The 22,289-nt window shown below is 34.1% G+C and overlaps 1 protein-coding gene across 1 annotated transcript in view; it reads right to left on the bottom strand.

Annotated features, from left to right (window-relative positions):
• Positions 1–13,553: 13,553 nt before the first annotated feature.
• The window catches only part of BRIP1 (BRCA1 interacting protein C-terminal helicase 1), a 63,208-nt gene continuing 54,472 nt past the window's right edge, over positions 13,554–22,289 (bottom strand). The window contains exons 18-21 of the mRNA XM_010573779.1: positions 19,604–19,716; positions 17,212–17,294; positions 15,210–15,509; positions 13,554–14,431 (exon numbers count right to left, since the gene is read on the bottom strand). Of these exons, the coding sequence (XP_010572081.1) occupies positions 13,554–14,431; positions 15,210–15,509; positions 17,212–17,294; positions 19,604–19,716 (1,374 nt within the window). The remainder of the gene's footprint in view (positions 14,432–15,209; positions 15,510–17,211; positions 17,295–19,603; positions 19,717–22,289) is intronic.

Raw genomic sequence — 22,289 nt, 5'->3', positions numbered from 1 at the left:
GTTTACTCTTCTTCCCAGAGTCATAAACCCATTTTTATTTCTTTAACAAGGCCATATGTTCCGCAAATAACAATATTTACAGAGTCTGCAAACAATCTTTTTATGAGAAAGGTAGAGGTAGCCTGCAAGTATTTCCAATGCATTTCATAAAATTCGAGCAGCAACGCCAGTTGAAACCAGAAAGGAACAGAGTGAGGAGAAGAGAGAAGGAATTAATGCATTTTTGGCCAAGTGAAAATTAACATATTGAATGTCAAGAGTAAGTACAGCAATTCAGTCAGATAATTCCTGGGAGACAATTGATTCCGGCACCAGCAGAAAGAAGCAACACAAAAGACCTTTTCCAAGGTCATCTATGGCTCTCCCCTTCCGACGTGCGCATACAGATGCTCTGAAAATATTTAATCCATTTAAACTTAAACTCAGGTAAGTTCCAATATCCCCTGGCCTGTCAGTACATTATTTCTTGAAAATTCTCAACAAGCCTTATGCAAGTGCTCAAGAATTGGTGTGGTAGGGGTGTAGTCTTTCGTATGAAATAAAATGACACACTGAAAATAACACAGATTAGATTTAGTTATGATAATTAATTAAAATCAGTAACTAAACAGATCATTTAAAACTCAAAGAGGCAGGGAAAGAAAAAATGCAGAGCAGAAAATGTCATTTCATAGGAACAGAAAAATATGGATTGTGAAGCAAAAGGAAAAGCGCAGTGTCAACCCATTGCAGATACAAGTTCTTTTCAGCCTGATTTAACAATTAGCTGCAATATTTATGCATGCTTTTATAGAAAGGAGTGTGTTTATATGCACTCGTATTATATTACAAACATTGGTTTGTAATTACAAATTATACATTACATCAGTGTGCAATATTATTACTGAAAATTTAGAAAGCATTTATTAAAAATTATGATAATCATGGTTGCAGGACCCCTATATTAATAGTATACCTGTGCCTGTTCATAGCAATATATTCCCAGTCATTTCAAGTAATCCAAGTAAAATAAAAAAATTATTTCTGCAATGCTACACCAACTATTTTCAATTTTCATCAGTCAAGTGATTTGTCAAGTAAATATCCATATGCCCAACAGCTAACAGTGCAGTAAAGAGAATTTGGTCTCTGCAGAACAATTTCATTTTGATTTTTTGGAAGTGTAAGATATGTCTGTCCTTCATAAATATTCAGTAATGATCTATTACATGTGAAATGTTTAAAGAATATTTTACAGCTAGTATGCTCCATTTATTTTAACTTGTATTATATGAAGCCGCCACCATAGTTAATTGGTGGTATCAGCTGACATAAACAGCTATTTAACACCAACCAAATGCAGTTAGACTCTAAAATTATTTAAAGTAACATCAGATGAATGTTATTATCCTCCTAATGCTCACAGATACCTGTTTCCATGTTCATAGATAATAAATAATTGCCAGTCACAAATACTTTTCTTCAGAAATAGTCGCGATATCATTTAGGTTATATTGTCAACAAAAGTAACGTTAAGAAAATTTAAGCTGATGTAATGGTTTTCATGGCATCTTTTCGACAACAAAGCTTGTATCTAAGATCTGACCACTCACAATTTCTAAACCAGATTATAAAGCTAAATCCATGCAAACCCTTAATGGATCAGGATTTTATTTCTAGTGCTGCAAAAACTTCAGTTGTGGCCAAGTCTTATCAGCTACAGTGGCAGACAGATTACAGAAGATGTGCCATGGATAAGTATGAAGCACTACCAGCTTAAACCAATTACACACTTAGCACAAAGTTGTCAAACTACAGATGAATGCCAAATCCTAACATGTAATTTCTATCATGCTTACAAATTTTAAGGAGAATTATACTGAATAGAGAGCCTGTAAGAAATGCAAAATGTAGCTGGGAAAACATTTGGTAGAAAGAACAGTATTTGGAAATATGTAGGATTTTAGTGGTGTGTAAATAAGGAAACCACACTAACTCAAGAATTACCATTTCAGAATCTACAAGATTTCTTACTAGAAGTCCACAGTTCAAACTTGCCTGCATCTATTCATTGGCAGACATATCTATTAAATTATTTGCTGGCTGAGAGTCATTTGTTTTACAATAAGAAGCATAGTGAGAGGTAACTACAAAGCAATCCATAGCTCTCCTAATTACTCTTTACAGGCAAGAAAACGTGTGATAAAATGCACGTTTTGCGACTGCCTTCCTCTGGTTTACTTGCTTTGGTACTGTTAACCTGTAGCTTCTGATGGCCTTCAACAGTGTTCTTAAACCACATGAAAAAAATCTAGACAGACAAATCACTGTACAATTTAAGGCGCATAATTAGCAATTATTTCATGCACACTTCACAATAATAATCTGTTACGTACTGAGGGAAAGAAACATTAATGAGCTACTTCTGGTGCTGCTCTGTGTACTGTGTTTGCATAATAATGAGGTCCAATCTGCTGGAAAACACATAAAGGACAAATTAATAAGGTCGTCATTTTTGTCTAATGATGCTTAATACAGTTTTAGCAATCTGCTCAAGACAAAAGACGGTCACTCAGACATAGCCGATTATGCATTCGCGTGGCAGATGAAATCTTTATTAAACAGAATGATGAATCTGATTAACATGCGATAACAAATATACAGTCTGCGAAAATGACCGTGCCACCTCCTGCAAGCATCCCTCACGTCGACTATTAAGGCTTTACTCAGATTGAGGTCAGACTGGTATTCCCGATAGGCGCATTAAGATAAAAGTTTGCCAAATGTGGTAGCATGATGAACAAAACAATATCCTGTTATATAAAAGCTACTGTCTCAACAGCTGACTGTCTAATCAGTTACAGCAACAACTCCTTAATAAGTTTAAAAATTTAATTGTCAGAGTTTCATTCACCTTTTAACATATGAAAGACAATTTATTACATTAGCTAAGCTAGATGTTAAAGCACTCCGAGTCCTCTACATTTATGGTACCAAAATATTTTCTCAAAGTTCCAAAGTACTGTCTTCTATAAAGTCATCACCATTTCACAAAGACAACTGCAAACATGAATATACAATTATTTAGGGTATTTTAAGCAATATAAATTATAATATTAATTTGTACGCCAGTGATTTCACATAAAGCCCAAATAAGTTAATGGAGGTTTCTAGGTCAATGGCAAACACAAGATGTAATTGAATTTGTACAAATGTAGCAGTAAATTTAAAAATCTGATTTTCAATATAAATGTGTAATTGATAAAAAAGTAGGTTAAAAAAAGATTTACAAAATGTAATTTGTTAATCACACCTTAAATTTAAGTCATGAAAATACAGTGTTGCCTCTTTAAATGATTACCAAACCTAGAGGTAAATTACACATATTAAACCCAGTGATTCTATTTTAAGCTTGTTTTGCTACAGCAATGTGATTTCTATTAAATGAGCAATTCCTTGCCTTCCAGAACCAACTGTACTTGATTTATAGACAGCACATGACACGAAGTAATTTAAGATGACATATGATACCTCATGACAATGTACATGATTTAACACAGGGTAGGCAGCAGTATAAACTACAATGTTGATTTTATCTCTACAAATATACTGCTCAACAGCAGCAGGATCTTGTATTCAAGAATATATAACTGGGAGCTAAAACTGACTTAATCACAGCTTCTTCACTTCAATGCATATGTATTAGCTCTGGTATATGATAGCATATAATAAATCATCACTTTAAACTCCTTTGACTCATTCTGCATGTCTTCAGCTACATTCATATATTCCCAATTACAGGAAAACAACAGCCATTCGATTTGAAGCAAGGAGATGATAAAGTTAAAGCTGTATTTACCTCTACCATCATTCATACCCAGTCCATTCTACCTTTCTAAATAAGTAACATTATTTTCACACACACACACAAAATAGTAGCTTCGTTCCTCACCCTCACAACTCTCACATTCAAGTCATCTGGCATATTAATCTAGTCATACGGCATACAGTTTGCAACAGATCCAAAGCAGAGATGCCAGTTCTGACAATTGTTTCACAGGTCTATTGAAGATGATGGGATATATTTTTCCCTGAGCCTCTCTTTGAAACAAAGACATGCATTAAGAGATTAGACGTCTCTCTACTGAAAGCCACTAGCTTTCCAAATGACTCTCCAAAGCCAGATGTGATCTTTTTTAGCCTATGTTGCTCTTCCAAGCCTAAAAGTTTACCAAGATTTCTTTCTAGTGGATGGAAATAGAACATAAGAAAAGAATAGGAAAGAGACTTATTCAGAAAACCTGCAACAATTAACGGTGTCTTTCTAGCTAAAAGAAACATCAGTTAAATCTACAGGTAAGCTAAGAATATAACACTTGTTTATTTTACGCTAATAAAAACACAACCCTTGTAAACCTAATACCAGCTGATTACACATTAATACTTGACACACCTGGTATGAAAGGCAGCCAGTCCCCCCCCTTCAACTGCCTACCTAACTAGCAGTATGAATAAAACTGCTGACAGTGTTTGGTTTGCACAGCCAGTCAGGGGAAGCAACAAAGAAGTGGAACACAATGCTTCTGATTTCCTGGCAATGTTACAGAGCCCCTTATTTTAAACATACAGAAAAAGACTGTTAAAAAGATAAGACAAGAAAACATTTCATTATACCTCAGAGGAACCCATTATTTCACATTCTTTCAATACACATTCCCTCAATGTAACATTTCATTCTTTGATATAAAATGAATGCTAAAATACTAAGAAATCTTAGTAATAGGGTTTGAAATATCAACATTCATAGCACACAATGCTTCATAAACTTTGTTCTATTATCGCATTGTCGTATAGTGCATTTCAAATAGCTTGTACAGTGGGTAATGATGCACACAGGCCAAAACATAAGGATGGTATTCAGTTTTTGGCAAAGTTTTAGTCTCAAAAATCTCTGCTTAATTTCAATTATATTTATATCCACAGTATATATTTATATCCACAGAAGGAAAATTCAGGAAAGGCATAGGTGTCCTAAGGTTACCTGCACAGCTCATTCAGGATGGAGCCTCACCCTCTGTCTTTATCTTAAACTAAGGCATTACTAAGAGTACAGTAAAAATACACAGAGCTTTCCCGTCTAGATTTCAAAGAACTCTGTTGAGAATTTAGTTTGCTAACATTGTTGGAAATACAACACCTATAAAAAAAATTTATTCCTGTTGACTCCTTTAGACCTTGTCTGCATTCATCCATCAGGGTCTGATTAACATTTTTATTAGTGCCACAAATAACATAAAACTACATGTCTGAAAGTTGAAGTCTGAATATATCACTTGTGCAAATATGTTTTGTTCTGTTTCTCCTTTCATGAAAGACATGGATAGCTGCCACCTATTTTCCTATCCCTTTTCATAAGATGCAATACTATAGACACTGCATCCAACTATGTATAGACAATTACAAATACATCAAGTGACTTGAACTCAGCTCTTAACTGTAATTTCAAATCTGTGGTAGAAATTAGATGAATCATATACAACTAATCTAGATGAAATAAAATTTTCATTCTACCTTTTACAGAAATGGTATTTTAACATTTACTATGCAAATCATTCAGCAGTGATTTTAATATACAAAATAAACTAATTTGACTTACCCGTGACTGTACTTTATTATTAAAATGAATAACCTCAGCTCCTATCAAAGGACACGGAGAAATTGACTGAATGACACAGCTCCTGCATTGTAAGTAACTTGTCAGAGAATACTCCTTCTCATTCCAAATAGCATTTAAAGATAAACTGGCATTCAAGTCTTTCAAAAAGAAAGAAAAAGTGCTTTACATAGGCATCAAGACATATTTTAAAACAGATAAAAGATCACAAGTTGCACTTCACATTTCTAAACATAACGTTCTTATTTTGCCAGAAAATAACATGGTAAAGAATGCTTACTCATCTCTGCAGACTTTGTAATTTCTAAACCAGAGACCTTGTGACAAAAATCACATATGATTAATTGTGCCATCCTAACACTAGAACTGCCCAGACACAAACAGAAGTACTTTACATTTGGTCTCTGTCACCTGAATGCTGCTAAAGGATTACACATTCCATGGCCTGACACCTGGAATCATTTCATATCAAATACATTGCTTCTGCGGAGACCTACTTTAACCACTGGGGCTGCAGGGTATATGCCTCCAATTCACAGATTTTAATTTGTTTTAAGAGATGTAAATTATTCTGTTCTCATTATCCTTATCTTTTCTTTTTCATCAGAACGGTATGTAAGGACCCAAGAAAACTGGGGAGTGGAGGGTAAGCTGGTATGCATCCTCAGTGTTTGATTAAACATGCAGAGCTCAACAGATCTCAGTGGAGTTTTGTCTACTTCCAGTCAACAGTAAATTGTGTGTGGCACTCCTTTTGTGTCAACCAGTTCTCTCAATTTCAGCTATTGATGGTTGAGGGAACAAGATAGCATCTCAGAGGAACAAACCTTGCCATCAGCTTCCCAAAAGGTCAAAGGCAAGGGCTATAAGTCTTGTGAATGGCCTGGTTAAGAGAAAGTAAGTGTATGTAATATATTTTCCTGGCCCAGTCCCACTGTCAATATCTAATTCTCCAACTTCAGTATCTCCAGTCTGCTGAAAAAAAACCATTGACCCACATGTTTTTCCTCTTTATCAGCTTTCTAGCCATATGCTGTGCCTTGGTCAGTAAGCTTCTACTGCCTTCAGTGTTCTTACTCTGTAAAATAGTCAAACTTCTCCTTATAAGCTTTAAATAATCTTCCTCATTTATCTAAGGTCAAAGACACAGTTTATGGTTCTCACTAACATGTTTCAGCACGGTAGTATCGCTTTTACGCTTGTTTCACCTTTAAAATACTTTCAGAAAGATTTTCAGAAACATTCACAATCCTTGGCAAGAGGACACAAAAATATCGGTATCATTGAAAGATTTGGTATTTTTTATTTAAGAAAAAAAATTTCATTTGCTTTCATAGCTTTCATTTCATAGCCTTCAACAAGCTATGAAAAGCAAAGATGCCCTTGAAGGAGAAAGCAAGCAGCCAGAGCATTTCACTCATATCCAGTAAAGAATTGTTGGATATCAGACTTCCTTCAAACTTGCAGAAAGTTAAGTAGGAGCAATGGAAAGGTGTGGAAGTTAAAGAACAATGCAGACTCAACCACTACACTGTGGCAATAAACAAAACACTGTTAAAATATCTCTTGAACAAAGATGTAATAAAGCAAGATGCTAACAGATGAAGATCACAAAAAAATGAAGTCAGAATTATTGACCAATAGGCAAAAATCAAGACCTTGCTGACACAAAAAAGAAAACAACGTTTGCAGCAACTGCCCTCAGCCAATTGCTAACAGACAAGAAAACAGGTAGAACGCGTGATTTGTAACATGGTATTCAATGTCTCTTACAAGAAGGAAATTTCCTTATAAGGAAACAATTATAACAAAGCTTTAGTACAGCTTTGAACAGTCTATATACCAATTTAACGAAAGACAGGTTATAGTCTTTTTGAAACCTCAGGTGTTTCTCTTGGCTTAAAAATGCCTTCCATAAAAAATATCTGCAAGACGTGCACAGTGCTGTTTTGGAGAGTAAGAAGTACTGGGGCAAGAGACTTCTACTGGTCCTCTCCGTAGGAGATTTCACACATAGATCAAGAGATAAAAACATGTTACCAAAATCAAAAGCTTTTGCAAGAAATGAAAGAAAACAATGTGTTGTATTTAATTGAAAGCTAAAGGACTTGACAAATGTTAGGTGGTATTTATCAGTAATCAGTAAGATTTACCTTCACTTTTCATGGGCATCTGATAAACCTTCAAAGTTTCTTTAAGATGACTGAGACTTGCAGCATCTGAGATGATCAACATCATATTATCATCTTCTGAAGTGTTATCTAGTTCACACATACAATTATTAATGGATTCTTTACTTCTTATATTAGTATTTCTGAAGAGTTTCCAGATTATTTTCAGTTCAATATTACTGTAGCAAGCTTTTCTCAAAATTCCTATAATTTAAAAAGTGGGGTGTAAGACTTATATATACATGGTTTTGAATACAGTACTGTTTGAACATACTGCAAACTTTCCACATTTACAAGATGGTAATTTAGGCCCTGATCCAATACCCACCGAAGTTAGTGAAAAGACTTCTATTGATGTAAATGGACCTTGGAAGAAGGCCTTATTTAAATTTTTTAACGTGTCCAAAATTTACTTTTCAACAGATAATTTTCCCCTTGTTATTACTCCCAAATTGACCAGTGAGTTTGAATCCACTTTGAATAAAGTCATTTATTTTTCATTTTCTTCAAACTGTGGCAGATTTTTTAACTTTCATCAATCAACTGACATCTGAGATTCAGTTTAAACAGCATAAAACTTCTCACTGACAACAGACACCTTGGTAACTGTAGGCATTAAAGTACCTCAGTGATTCACAATGATTTCATTTAATACATAGTGATTCCATTTCACAGATTCTATACCAAATTGCAAAGATATGATGATGCTGATAAATTAGTATTAAGGACATGAATGAAAGTCTACTGATGAGATTACACAGGTCTTAAAGGAGATACATTATGGTTGCTCTGGGAAAATAAGAGAGGCAACAAGTGGCCTCCATCACCTGGGCCTCCCTTTCTTTACTCGTACGGCAACGTGGACTTTGCTAGCTGGCATATGACTTTAATAGGTCCAGAAGTAATAGGGATTTCTCCCACTCTCCCTCAGGCTCAGGTTTGGTTTGCAAAAGAGGAGACTTGTCCTTTCTTGATTTCAGTTTCATTTGATCCAGATACCACCTGGTCTAGCTTCATGACCTGATGACCAGTTCAGCTACATCACACGATGGAGTCATGAGCCAAGCGCACGCAGTTCCTGCCTACTAAAGCCTGGCCTCCCTCACTTCTATGGCTGAAAAGGATGACTTTGAAAGGGTTGGGGTTTTTTTGCTAGTGTCACTTCTTTGCTTGCTTCATCACTTCATGAGCTTTTGGGGCAGTGGAAGGGACCTTAGAGAAGGGGAGGGGATGTTTAATGGTCTCATAACATAGGGGATACTGTAAAGAAGACTGCACAAGAAACAGGTCTCAGCTCTGTGTCTAATGTGCACCCCTCTTCATCTCAACCTCCATATCATTTCTAACACCTCCTAAAAATGTAGTTTTCTGGCTTGCTTTCAAGGTCCTGAGACATACTTACAAGGCACACAAAAGCAAATGTCTTCTTACCTTCAGACCTGTAAAACCTGGGACCAGTTAAATCCTCATTAAATTCTCCTGGAGGACAATGTTTTATATATTGTTTAAGCGTATTAAGCATCTATATCTAATCGTTTCTTCATGAAACTGATGAGAACATTTTGTAATTAGGTCATTACCACACACGGCCCAGTAGCCTGAAGATGCAGTGCATTTTTTAAAAGTAGCAGAGTTGTTATTACTGATATCAGCTTTTAGACTTTCACAAATTAAAGTGCCTCACAAAAATGTAGAGAATTTCCAAGAACATCTAATCAACACTTCATACAACGGGTCAACTGAGGACTAAAATGCAAACTAAATTAATACAAGGTAGGTTACATATTGAAGAATAACAGTGTGATCATACAGGTTTTCGGTAAAACTTTTGACAGTTTCATTAAAACATGTATTAGATTCACAGAGTTACTATGCCAAGATATTACCAAACTCCTCACAGCAACTGGTAGCAAATTAACACCTAATCCTTAGAAGGAACATACCCCAGTGAGTGGGCCACTATGTTACAAATAATTTCTTTCAGCCTCCCATAATGTCAGGACCAGTTGCTTTCAGTTAACTCTTAAATACCAGTCAGACTCCCATTGTACTTCAAGATAGGTCAGTGTCTCAGGACCACTGAATCAAGCAACAGAAAGATGTCAGAAAGAGATTACATTAACAGTAACTTATTTTCACTGAAAAAAAGTAAAAATAGTTGTGTTTTTGTGGCAACTCCCTCTTTCTCCCCCCAAAAAGATTTTCTGCAGGTCTCAGTGCATTGCTAACAACTCATTTATCTGGTTACCATATCCAGTGGAGAAATTAACCAGTTATTCTAAAATACCGCTCCAGTATCCAAAACTGTAAAAAGAAGAATATGGATTAAAAATCCCATCATTCCCAACCTGAAACAAATGATCAGTTACATAGATGTTACCCTTTGCTTTAGGCAGTATTTCAGCTCCACAGACAACACAATAAAGTCCTTTCTTGCAAAGCTGGTGGTGTGTTTCCTTCTAACAAGACAATACACAAATTAATGTAAATACTAGTTTGCATATAGTCACTATGCAACTATGCAGATTGAAGCGTTTAAATATAAACAGAAATATATCAAAACTGCTTCAGAGAAATATACTACTTGAAATACTCAAAGAAATCTATATGAATCAATGTTTATCATTTACACTAGCCAATAATGAAAATATACATCATGCTAAAAATGCCTAACCTAACTTAAATAGAAATACTTTCATATAAATATGAGGTATGTTTAGAGTCTATAATGCTCCAGGCTATCAAAGACTTAGTTTGGAATTTTGCAAAGGAGCCGAGGAAGATGGGTGCCCAACTCTCGTTGGGTTTCAGTGTGATTATGTTCTTACACTTTGCAAATCCTGCCCTAAAAATTACGTACTAACCAGAAATCAGAAGCACTGCTTATATTGAACAGGAATCACATCTGTAATGAGTTATGAGCTGGACTCTATAAGCAGTCCATATCTGCAGCTTCTCCCTGTGTTAATAGGACTTGAAAACACTCAGCCTTTTTGTTTCCCATGAGAAACATAGGTATCTATTGAGTGTGTAAATCGTAAAGATCTAGAGCAAACCATACAGACCATGAATAAACTATTTCATCTGTATTATTTCACTGAAAAGATTATATAATACATTGTTCTTATTTCCCTTGCACCTTAACACTTAACAGTAGCCACTTAAAATAGGTACTTTATTCTATCTATGTGGTACCTTTCTTTCACAGGTGTCGGCACTTTGCCTAACTGTAGCTTTTCTTCGTCTGCATTGTCTCTGATCTTTCAATCCTTTAATAAATTCAAGATTTTATGATTATCAAGATTATTCAAGATATTTATGAATATTAAGAAGAGATCATACTTAGCAGTATTTCAGCTCCACAGACAAAGTATGAGAGGAATTTTCAATAATTTAGCTTTTACAGATTTGGGAAGTCCAAACAATTCTAGGAAAGTTGGTACATAGACTTCACTTCCTGCTATTTGCAGACTGGGCAGCAAGGTATTTAATACTGGGAATCACCATAAATATATTAACAATAGAAATAAAGAATATCCTTACCACTAACATATTAAATATCACAGTTAGTTAGATATAAAGACAAATTAAGATTGAATTTACATAGTTTTTACACCAAAAGAAACCTTGTACCCTGCCAAAACCCAGCAGTAATACAAAGGATTATTATCCATCAGTTGTCCCAAGCAACACAGCTATGGTCAGGATTTGAGTTTAGTGAATTGGTTGATAGAGACTTTTCAAGAATAATCTAATATCTACTAGGCCAAATGCTGATATTTCAATACATATTTTAAAAAAAAATACTTAAGGAGAAATTTTATATAAAATGTAGATGTTGTAAATTAATGCAAAATATTTGACATGAAGGCGGCCATGTCTTAAAGGATTTCTAATTAAAGTAAGATGCAACACAAGACCAGGAAAGGAACAATCTCCTCCAGATAAGGAAAGGAAGATGGATTTTCTTTTTTTTAAATGTTACAGATTTAAAGACAGACAAATCTTCTGAAAGACAAATAAGGGATAGTGGTCTATGAGATGAGCAGACAAGCCACAAAGCTTAAGTGATTGCTATCATCTATTTAGATATACATAAAAAGTGGTTTGGTACAGAACGCTTGTTTTAAGAAAACTGAGCTATTAGAGACTCAGGAAGATCAAGCTGATCAACTCTTGGGAGTGTAGCTGCAAAGCCGCCTGCCACAGGCTGCCTCAGCATTTGCTGTGGGATGTGGGACAGTTCTAGTCCAGAAGCCAGTTACAAACAGAACCATGCCTACCCTACTAAATCCTGATATTCAATCAATTACTTAAATCTAAATGAAGTATTTTTGTCTTCAGACGTGTCATATATTTAAATTGCTATCAATATTACAGCTTGCTTCTGCCCTATCACCTGGTTCAAAACCATCAGCATCCAATGATTAAGCGAATACCAGGAAACCTAAACCAAGAAAACATGATCCTTACGTGGCATCTATATAACTAAAAGTTTAACCAAATGCCTTATACCAAGTACTGCAAGATAATGCTTGTTAAAGAAATTCAACAGCATTCGTGCCATTTTTGCAAACAGAGTATCTAATTTTATGAAGATGCATTTATTGTGTAAAGAAAGGATACAATTTAAACCCTATTGATATGAACACATTCACAGCTCTGTAGAGGTGGACTGAGAATGTTATTCAGGTGAACTTCTATGGAAAATGACCAGTTAACGATTTCATCTCTGCTCTCAGTCAAAATATATAAATACCTATGAACCAATCTTAAGATTGTAAAAATTCTGTGTCTTCGTATGAATATATGATGTAAATGAACAATCTTTTCTTGAAAAATCAGGCATAATATGTTTTATTACAGCAAAATCCTGGCTGTTTTGATTGCAATAAATGAAATAAATTTTTAAAATACTTCAAAAAAAGTAGACTGAGGAAGATTTTAAAGACCTTTAAGTACATATTTACATTGTTGTACACTGCATAGAAAATGTGTTTGTGGGGCATACAAATAAGTACACATTTTGATATGAATACATACAGAATCCGACCAGAAGAAATGAGATCCCCTCACAAAAGAAAATTTTAAAGAAAACTCAACTTTAATATAAAACAAATAAAGACCTCTGAAGGAGCCTCTCATCATCATCAAATATCAAAATGTTCAAATACTACTATATTACTACTACACAGCTTCTGAGAGACATTTTGACAAAAGAAATTTGAGGGAAGCAAAGTACTGAAGAATACAGCTATTTCAGTATCTAGGCTCAATCTATCATATTACTTGATCTGCAAAGATGCTGTTCTACATATTTGATTTGAAAAAAAAAAAAAGCCCTAGGAAATGCAGAAAACCATAATTTGATTATATGAGTGTTTTGCTTTCTGAGAAAAACCCAAGTGTTTGATTGTATTTAATGGCAGATTAATTAAATCTGTAATAGACAAACCTCCTCAACCTATAATTACAAGTCAAATGCTACTTGGGCTTCTATTTAGGATTTCTACACAATGCCCTTTTGCCACACAGTTAGGATGAAGAATCTTAATTATATCTATAGAAAACTGCATGTTGCATAACTTTCACAGTGAAAAACAAAAAAGTATAATGAAAAATCAAGTCTGATAGTAGTATATATTAAATGAGAACTAGAAAGCCATCCCTGCTCTATAGTGAGGCTACATTGTAAAGGCTGCTCACTATGTTTCCTATAGAAGCTGTCACTATGTGCTAGTATTGTTAAATAGAAAAGATGACACACCTTTATTTCGTGATCTGGAAAGACTGATTTTCTGTTTTTTGGTGTCCATCTCTTGAGATGCTATCTGCTCTGCTTTTATTTCACTAGTCATCTCTGCATTATTAACTGCACTATTCTTACTCCCCTCATTTTGCATTATTCTGTGTAAACTTGTGCTTCTGTCATCATCATCGTCAATCTTTTTTTTAGTCACACTTGGTGTTTCTGTGGTGTTCATTGCAAAAAGATCATCAGCGACTGTGGAGTTTCCACATTCAATCTGATTTTCATTTGTATTACAGGTTGGAACCAGTGGTCTGATTTTCTGTTCCTCTGATTCTACATCATCATAGAGTTCTGGTGTGAAGTAGATACTCTCATCCTCATCTTCAGCTTCTGCAGATACGTTTAACATTGAAAGTTCAGACTTCCCTCCTGATGAAGGAAACTCACTGCAGGGCTCAACTTGAAGCTGTAGCTTATTGAGATGCTCTTCAGCAACTGCAGCCTCAGTATTTTTAACTGAAAAATTAGTTGTTTCCAAACATGATTCTGGTACACTTGGCTTATGTTCTGAAATTAATAATGACTGGCATTGATTTACACTATCAATAAGTTCACTAGCCCTATTCACATTCTTTTGTTTGCTACTAGCTGTGGACATGCAGTTCTTGGCTACAGGCAAAGGTGTTGAAGTCAGTGGTTTAAGGCAGCAATGTTCTTTCATAATATCAGCATTAGTCCAACCATTCTTTTTTTCTCTCTCTATTTTAGTTGCTGGCATTTTGGGTGTGGAGTCCATATGTTTTCTTCTTTGTGTTATATGGTGAGAATGAGTCTCGACATCAACTTTCTGGCCACCTGTGAAAAATCACAAAACATTAATTAATTGTATATGCCTTGCCCCCACTGATTTACAGCATGTTTAGCACATCAAATTTACCACTGTTTTATTAGGTTTACAGTTATTTTATAATACTCATTAAGATCCAATACAAACAAAAGCCCAGATGTTACAACTATCTTTGGACATGAATAGTGTCAATTAAAGCAATAGATTAACTGGCATATGTAAAGTTTTGAGTAAAACATGACTGGGTTTTAAATCTGTAACTTTTTATTATTGTGCTCTTATGTTACTTACATCTTTCTTGCCTGAAATAGTCATAAGCTTTCCTAAAATTTAGGAATCGATAGAAATTTACTTGTAAAGCTGGTACCAGAAGAGATTATATGAAAGGTGTCTCACAACAATGTCTAAACAACAGATGTAGCTTGAACCAAGGCACTCATCTTGCCATAATACTAATCTTTATGTGTTTCAAATATATTTTAAATTAACTTCATAGTTTTCAATGGAAGAAGAAATTTAAGTGAAAACATTTTTGATTGTACTATAAACTTATCAAACATTATCAGTTTTTTTAAGACAACCAGATGGAATGACAATTAATTTCAGTCTGTTGAGCACAGCTCATACACATTTATGAATAACTATCATTTTGCACCATAGCACTTCTGTAAAGTTAAAAACCATTTGTTTCTTCAAAAAAAGATGCAACTTCACATTTTAAAATGTTAATGATGTTTTTTCCACAGGAAATGAACATACTTTGTTTCATTGTTGTCATGATGTTACTTGGCTGATTTGATGCTGTAGGATTAACTGAGCTGATGGTTGTAGTAAAATTAACTTCTGGAACCAAACTTTTCTCCTCACTTTTAGCAGGAACATCTGGTGACAGATGAATAGTTGCCTCCTGTTGAGAGGCTTGTGACAGGTCTTTTGGGTTTGAAGGTACATGGATAAGTTCACTGCTGCACTCTGATGAACAATCAATGCTTTTCTGGTTTCTTACAGCAAATGCATGCAAGGATTCAAGTGCACTACCAAAATTTTCATGGTGCTGGATTTGTTGCCGAATCCATTTAGATAATCCTAAGAAAAATAAATAAATAAATAAACAAAGTGTTACTACAAAACTACATCATCTATACCAGGTATTTCATATTAGTACATAGTACCTTAATATTGCAAATACTTTTACATATGTATAAACAGATTCATAAAGATTTCAAGAAGTTCCTCATGAAAGTAAGATAATGCATGTCTTGCTTTCCAGGGCTGGGAACTTGATTTAATCAATGGTAGTATTCTGATGAGTAATACTAACAATATCATTCCTTTTAATAAAAAGACCTTTACCTTTTTTACTAATACCTTTTTTAATTGCAAACTGCTGCTTTGCAAAAACATCATTATACTTCTTTTATGCCTGGGTGTTCATTTTGCTTGTTGTCATGAATTATTAAAAAGTAACTTACATAGAGTACAGCTATTTATTATCATACTGACAAGCTCTGACAAAAATTAGAATATAAGGAAGTTTTTACAACTTTATTTCAGATTAAGTAACAGTAACTCAGATATTCAGAAGGAATCATAAATGCCCGATAGCTAAAATATAATACAATATGCTCTTATACAGCAATCATTTTAAAAATTCTCGAATACTAGACATCTTGACCATAATAGCTGTTTAGATTATGTTGGAACACACAACAGTGAAGTAAAAACTAACTTTCTTGATTTTAAAAACTGTTTTTAAGCCCATTTAAATATTCTTTTAATAACAACAAAAAAAATCCCAGAGAACTTGATTCTTCTGTTAAGTTTTACTTTTTAGAAGTACTAATCTTATCAAGTCTTGAACATATAGATTATTTGTATTACTATATGAATTACTTCTGTTTCCTTAGACAATTTAAATGTATTTTTAGTACAGACATGTCAGAAAAGCAGTTTGACTCATACTACAGCAGCTGAGCTCCACCTGCTGACTAGACTGCAACATTATCTGTTTACATCATCTTTTTGCCCATGTCTTCTAACCAGGGCATGAACAAATATATATAATGCATTCCTAAGCAATTTAATTTAATTTTATTTTTTATTTATTTATTAAGGTTGTGTGTATAACATGTTTCATTTTATCCGCATTTATTTCTAGCCAGTATAAAAATGCAAACAGAAAATAACTTCTTGCATATTGAGCATTTGGTGGTCCCAAATGGCACAACCTTTACCTGGTTGTTACCTAAAAAGCCAGAATGTTAAATTCAGACTGCCAACCCTAATCATTAAAGCTCCCTATAGGCAGAAAGTATACATCCACTAGAGACTTATCCAAAGTCCAAATAAAAATCTAGTAACTATTTTTTAATACATACATATACATACACATATATACACATGCACACATAAGTATATACATACTTTATATATACTTAATATGTAAAGATTGAGAGTCCTTAAGTTTTTGTAGGTCCCATTTTAAGAAGGGATTCTCAAATTTTGCACACTGAAATTTCTATATCATTACCTGTATATCCAAAAGGGGAAAGAAATTGAATACACTGAGCATTGGTATCAACATGTTTCAGTGTATTTAATGAACTAGCAATACACCAGGCTACAGTTTTAGACTTTTCAGTTTCAGCTGCACAATTTGAGTTCAATGGATACATTTCATTATGACTTTTCCTACTTACCTGTATTTGTATAACCATACTTCTGTAATCTTGATTTTTCACTATTTGTTAATAATAGGAACTTTCCCAGAAAGATTTTTACAACTTACCAGTTATGTACTTATTAGGGTTATTCCGGAAGCGGTCATCAACTAAAATAAGAGCACCCCAATCATTCCTATGTCTTATACACCTATAAGTGAGCAACAAAAAAGAGTGTATATATAATTAGAGTCCATATAGTAAAAAACCTGTGGGGATCTGACAACAGGGATTGCAGTGAGTCAGCTAGAATATGCAAAAATATACAGGAAGTGCTTTCGTACTGTTTTGCACCAAAAGTTTTTATGGATGTCATGGAAGCTTAATTTTTCTTCAGTTCTTGAATTTACTATATGAAAACAGGTAAATTAAAAAATCCTACACAAATATTCAGCAGCTAATCAAACTACATGTCATTTGCTTTCCACTCTTAACTGAGTAGTGTAAATACTGAGAGGAGAACATGTAAAAGTGTAGAAGAAAAGAAAATAGACTGATGCAACTGCAAGCAGTTTTTTAAATAACTATGCACTTTTTTGTTTCTAAACCACATTATTCCTAACTCTCTTTAATGAAATGAATAATGTTACAGATCAAAGCCGTGAGCCATACCATTGAGTTCATAATTCAGTTGTTAGAGGCCTACAGAAATAATCCAATAGTCACTTTACATGTGTTGATATTATTTCTAACATTATTTGGATTTCTGTACTGCCTGCCAGAAAAAAATTATTAAAGAACAGTGATAACACAAATGAAACAGTTTAGGGTTATTATCCCCATTGTATAAGAAGAGGACAATTTTTGAAGATGATGTTTACAAAATGTACATAAAACCACAAGTGTATCAGACTTGGGGCTTAAAATGGGAGTGAGAAGGCTGGCTCTTCAAAGAAATATTATTTATTTATATTTGAAGTTTCTCCATGATAAGAAAAGCTACCAAAACATCTTTAAGAAATAGATTTCTTCCAACCTCTCATTTTTTCATTGCTTTAATAAAAGTTCTTTCAACTCACAGTTTAAATGAATTATGCCCACTGGAGACATATCCCACACTTTTAGAAAAAGTAGCACTGCAAGGAATTCATAGCATGATTGTCACCTGGCCATACACACCATCTGTTATATTCCCAAAGGCTGCTATTTCATTTCATGAACTTGTGTTACTTCATATAATGCAAGAGCATTAAATTAAGAGAAAAGTGCCAGATTGAAGACTATCATGCTTCTGCTCACTTCTGTCCCTGCAGGCATCTTTGCAATAAGAAGCCTGCCTATCTACTATATAACTTAGTATCAACTTAGTAGACTGTTCTGGTTTTATAAAAATAGTCATCATACGCTGTCATCATTCCCCAGATCCCAGTTTAGTAAGAGCTTAGACTGATGGCATTATACACAATTTATAGAATGGAAGTCTATTTTCTCCATTTAAGTTTAGACTAGCATAATTCAATTCAAATGATAAACTATACAATAAGCAATTTTCACTAAAACTAAACTTAAGTTAAAACTTATTTCACAGTGACAAAATTTCAAATTAATTTCTTACTAGTGGCATTCCACAAATTAGAGTTTTCTAAACAAATTTTAACTAATGCTTTTACTCTCCAAAGAGGAATCTAAGAAATCAGACCTGTAACAAGAATTTACAATGAGATTTTACTAATGTAGACTATTTTCTCTCAATTTTCTTTCTAAACCTTCATTATGACATCACATTTGTATTAGGTCTAATTCAAATAACAAGATTCTTCCAGCTGATGTTTCTCCTCTTATCTATAAATCTGTGTCTATACCTCTATATATCTATGACAGATGTATGGCATCTATGACATAGATGACAGATAGCTATATCTATCTATGTATATGATAAATTTTGTTGGAGAAGGATGAATTAATTCTATCCTGTTAATAAAATTTTGGGGGAATTTTTTCATTTGAGAAAGTAAGCTATACTACTTCTTCTAAACCTGCAAAGAGATCAGTGAGCATGATAATTGAATTGACCTTTTGCAAAGGTCTGAGAAAAACCCCTACTATTTCTCCCTTTCAACAATACTTGTAGGCTAAACGTCAAACAACTGCTCCAAGTCCACCAAGAGTGTGAATAATTAGTACATTTGAAAAGGCCTAAGAATTTTCATTTCGTTTATAAGCTCAAGAACTATTTATCTCTGCAAATGTTTTCCTTTCTGTATTTCTGGACTGCAAGAAATAAAACCTGCAACCAAACTAAAGTGGATTCTGAATGTAAAACAAAAACTCTGAATTATCACAACACTCAAATGCACAACAGACTGAAAAGCAGACAGCTGCCAGTACAGAACAGCTGAAGACCTGATTTATCCCCTTTGTATTAACAGTGAGGAATTAATCCTTACAGATGTCGCAAAAAAAAGTTCCACAAATATTTTTTTTTTTTTTAAATTTTTATTTAAATTATGTTCAGCTTACCTTCCAAGGGCTTGGTTCAGAGCCCTATAAGCTTGAATTTCATACCACTGACTCCCTGGTAAAAGGCCTCTTGTACTTTTGTGCTCATCATTGTACTTCCTCTTTAATTCAACCTAAGAAAGAAATCATAAAATATTGTTTTTAATAATGATGTTGAAAAGGAAATATTCTCAAAAGGGAAAACAAGCAAACATTGATTAAATAAGTGAATATGTAAAGTGTGTTTCAGTGTTCCAACTTTGTATTTTACATACTAACCAATATGGCTTTTACCCTTCTAAAGTTATTCTTAACATGTGATCTATTCCAATAATTTATATGTAATAACACAACAACCACACACTTATCCAAATCTCTCTGTTAGCAAAAGAAGGATAAGCTGTTCACACAGGCAAAACACCCAGATGTAAGTAAATGGACTAACTAGACCACAGTTTTATTTGCTCATCTGGAAGTAAATGATACAATGGAGATCTTTATCCTTTCCTTTCTCACAAACACTGACTCCTAATCTATTGCTGGGACCAGACCACGCTTTTCCCAAGTGAGGGTTAAGCAAATATAACCCCTTCTACTACAGAAGCTAAGAAAGTACTTTAAAGACAGAGTGGCCTTGCCAAAGTACCAGAAGTCAGCAATACCAACTCTAATTCCGAGCTTGGCACCACCTTCTGCGGTTTGGAAACAAACGTTTCACTGGCTAAATGTGAGGAAAAGGCGGCAGCTAAAGTTTGCAGGCCCATGGGCTAGCATAAGGCAGAAAAGAGCATGCCCCTCTTTTTTTTAAAATGCTCTCTCTTAGCTGCTGCAAGAGCAGATCTGGTATCAACTGCAAAAGAAAGCCCCTGCCCTCCCCTTTCTAATCATATGGATAACTACACATACAATGCCTGATCTGAATTTGAACAAGAATTTGTATTTGGACATTGTACACAGTTACAACATATATCAAAAGAATTTATTATTGGGGGGTGGACGGTGGACTGAATTTTATTTTTTTTAAATAAACCTAAAACTACACCAAAAAGGGTCTTTCCATTGCTCTTTTGTAAAGTATTAACCTTTCTAAACTGACAAGTGAAAGGACACGCTTCAGGAGAGAAAACAGCAGACTTCTAACCTGTTCTGACAGGTAACTTTCAAGTTGCATTTGGATAAGAAATTTTATTTTAAGTACTTATGCCCTTTAAATTGCCTGTCAAATTTACAAATTCAATCTTTACAGCCAGAAAGTAAATTCAGTTTGATTTCACAGATTTAATATTTGTTCCAGTCACTCAGAATTTATTGACTGGCATGTGAGGTTTCCTTTGTAATTTTCAAAACAGAAGATGATTTCTTCTGAACATTTTATGTACATTAAAACCATTCCTTAAAAAGGAACTTAGGCATATCTGTGCATTCCTACAAAGGGAAATACTACGTGGAGAAACAAAAGGATACTCCTCACCATTTGAAATGAGTTACGGTGTCAGAAAATTTCACTGAAGTCTTTAAAACATAACTAATGACAATATGCTCCTGTACGTACATTGCATTTGTCTTCTAGTCCTGGTAAGTTTTCTAACAATTTCCTCTTTTGAAGTATTTATTATCACTAAGATTTTGGCCAATTGCAATAAATGTAGCTTTACCACAATTTCTTACTTTGCTAGCAGACTGTTCAAAACAGTATTAGAATAAGTAGTTATGTGTCTGATGCTAAAAACTACAACATTTTTAATTATGTGCATAAAGCCACTGAAGTAACAGGAGAACGCAACCATTCAGATCATCTGCATTGTATTGCATTACCCTGTGAATAAAAGACATTACTTTTACATTCTTCTAACATGTTAGCATTATGCAAATGTATACTGCTTGTACTGCACATCAATAATGACATTTCATTTCTGAAATGATATAAAAATCCACATTCTCTTGGTCTAAATGTGTAATGTATTTTTAAAACCTATCTTTTCTATCTTAATTAAAAAAGGGTTAACAGAAAATAAACATTCTGTTTTCTCACTTAAATGATCATGTCTCAGCATGAGATGACAACTTACATTGCTGAGAGTTCAGTTTTCATTATAAGTCTACTAAAGGTAAAAGGCCAGGGCATGTCATTTTAATGCAATCAGAATCTATTTCATTGTATAACTCTTACATTATCAAGCATCAAATCAACGCCCGATTCAAAATGACATGTTACATATGTGAAAAAGCCAGTCTCTCCTGCTAGCAAATATCCTAAATGTGCAGTAAACCACAGGCTAGAAGGGATTAGTTAAAATGTCAAAAGACAGCCTTTTACTTTTACCTGTTCATCCTTAAAAATATACTCTTAGCTATCAGGCATGCTTTACAGACAAATAGCTTCAGCAAGCAGCAGCAGAAGGCCTGTGGCAAGCTCTGCCATCTTGTAGCTGTCAGACAGATTAGTCTTTGATCTATCTGGGAGGTCACGGTCACATTCACATTAACTGAAGTCTAACAACATTATACCTGCTAACCTCTCCTTCTTTTAATGCTTAATTAGTTCGACATGTTTCACTATGGAATATCAACTGAGAAATACCAACAAAAAATAAATGCCATGAACAAATATTTTTTTATATGACTTGGAAAAATATTTTGAGGCAGTTTCTGTATGATTCAGAAGAACTTCCAAGCGTATTCTTCAATCAAAATTAGCAACACAAGT

The sequence above is a fragment of the Haliaeetus leucocephalus genome, unplaced genomic scaffold (assembly GCF_000737465.1).
Source record: "Haliaeetus leucocephalus isolate CR32 unplaced genomic scaffold, Haliaeetus_leucocephalus-4.0 Scaffold395, whole genome shotgun sequence".
NCBI lineage: Eukaryota > Metazoa > Chordata > Aves > Accipitriformes > Accipitridae > Haliaeetus > Haliaeetus leucocephalus.
Note: the sequence above shows the minus strand (reverse complement) of the source record. Positions and strands in the feature narration are given on the sequence as shown.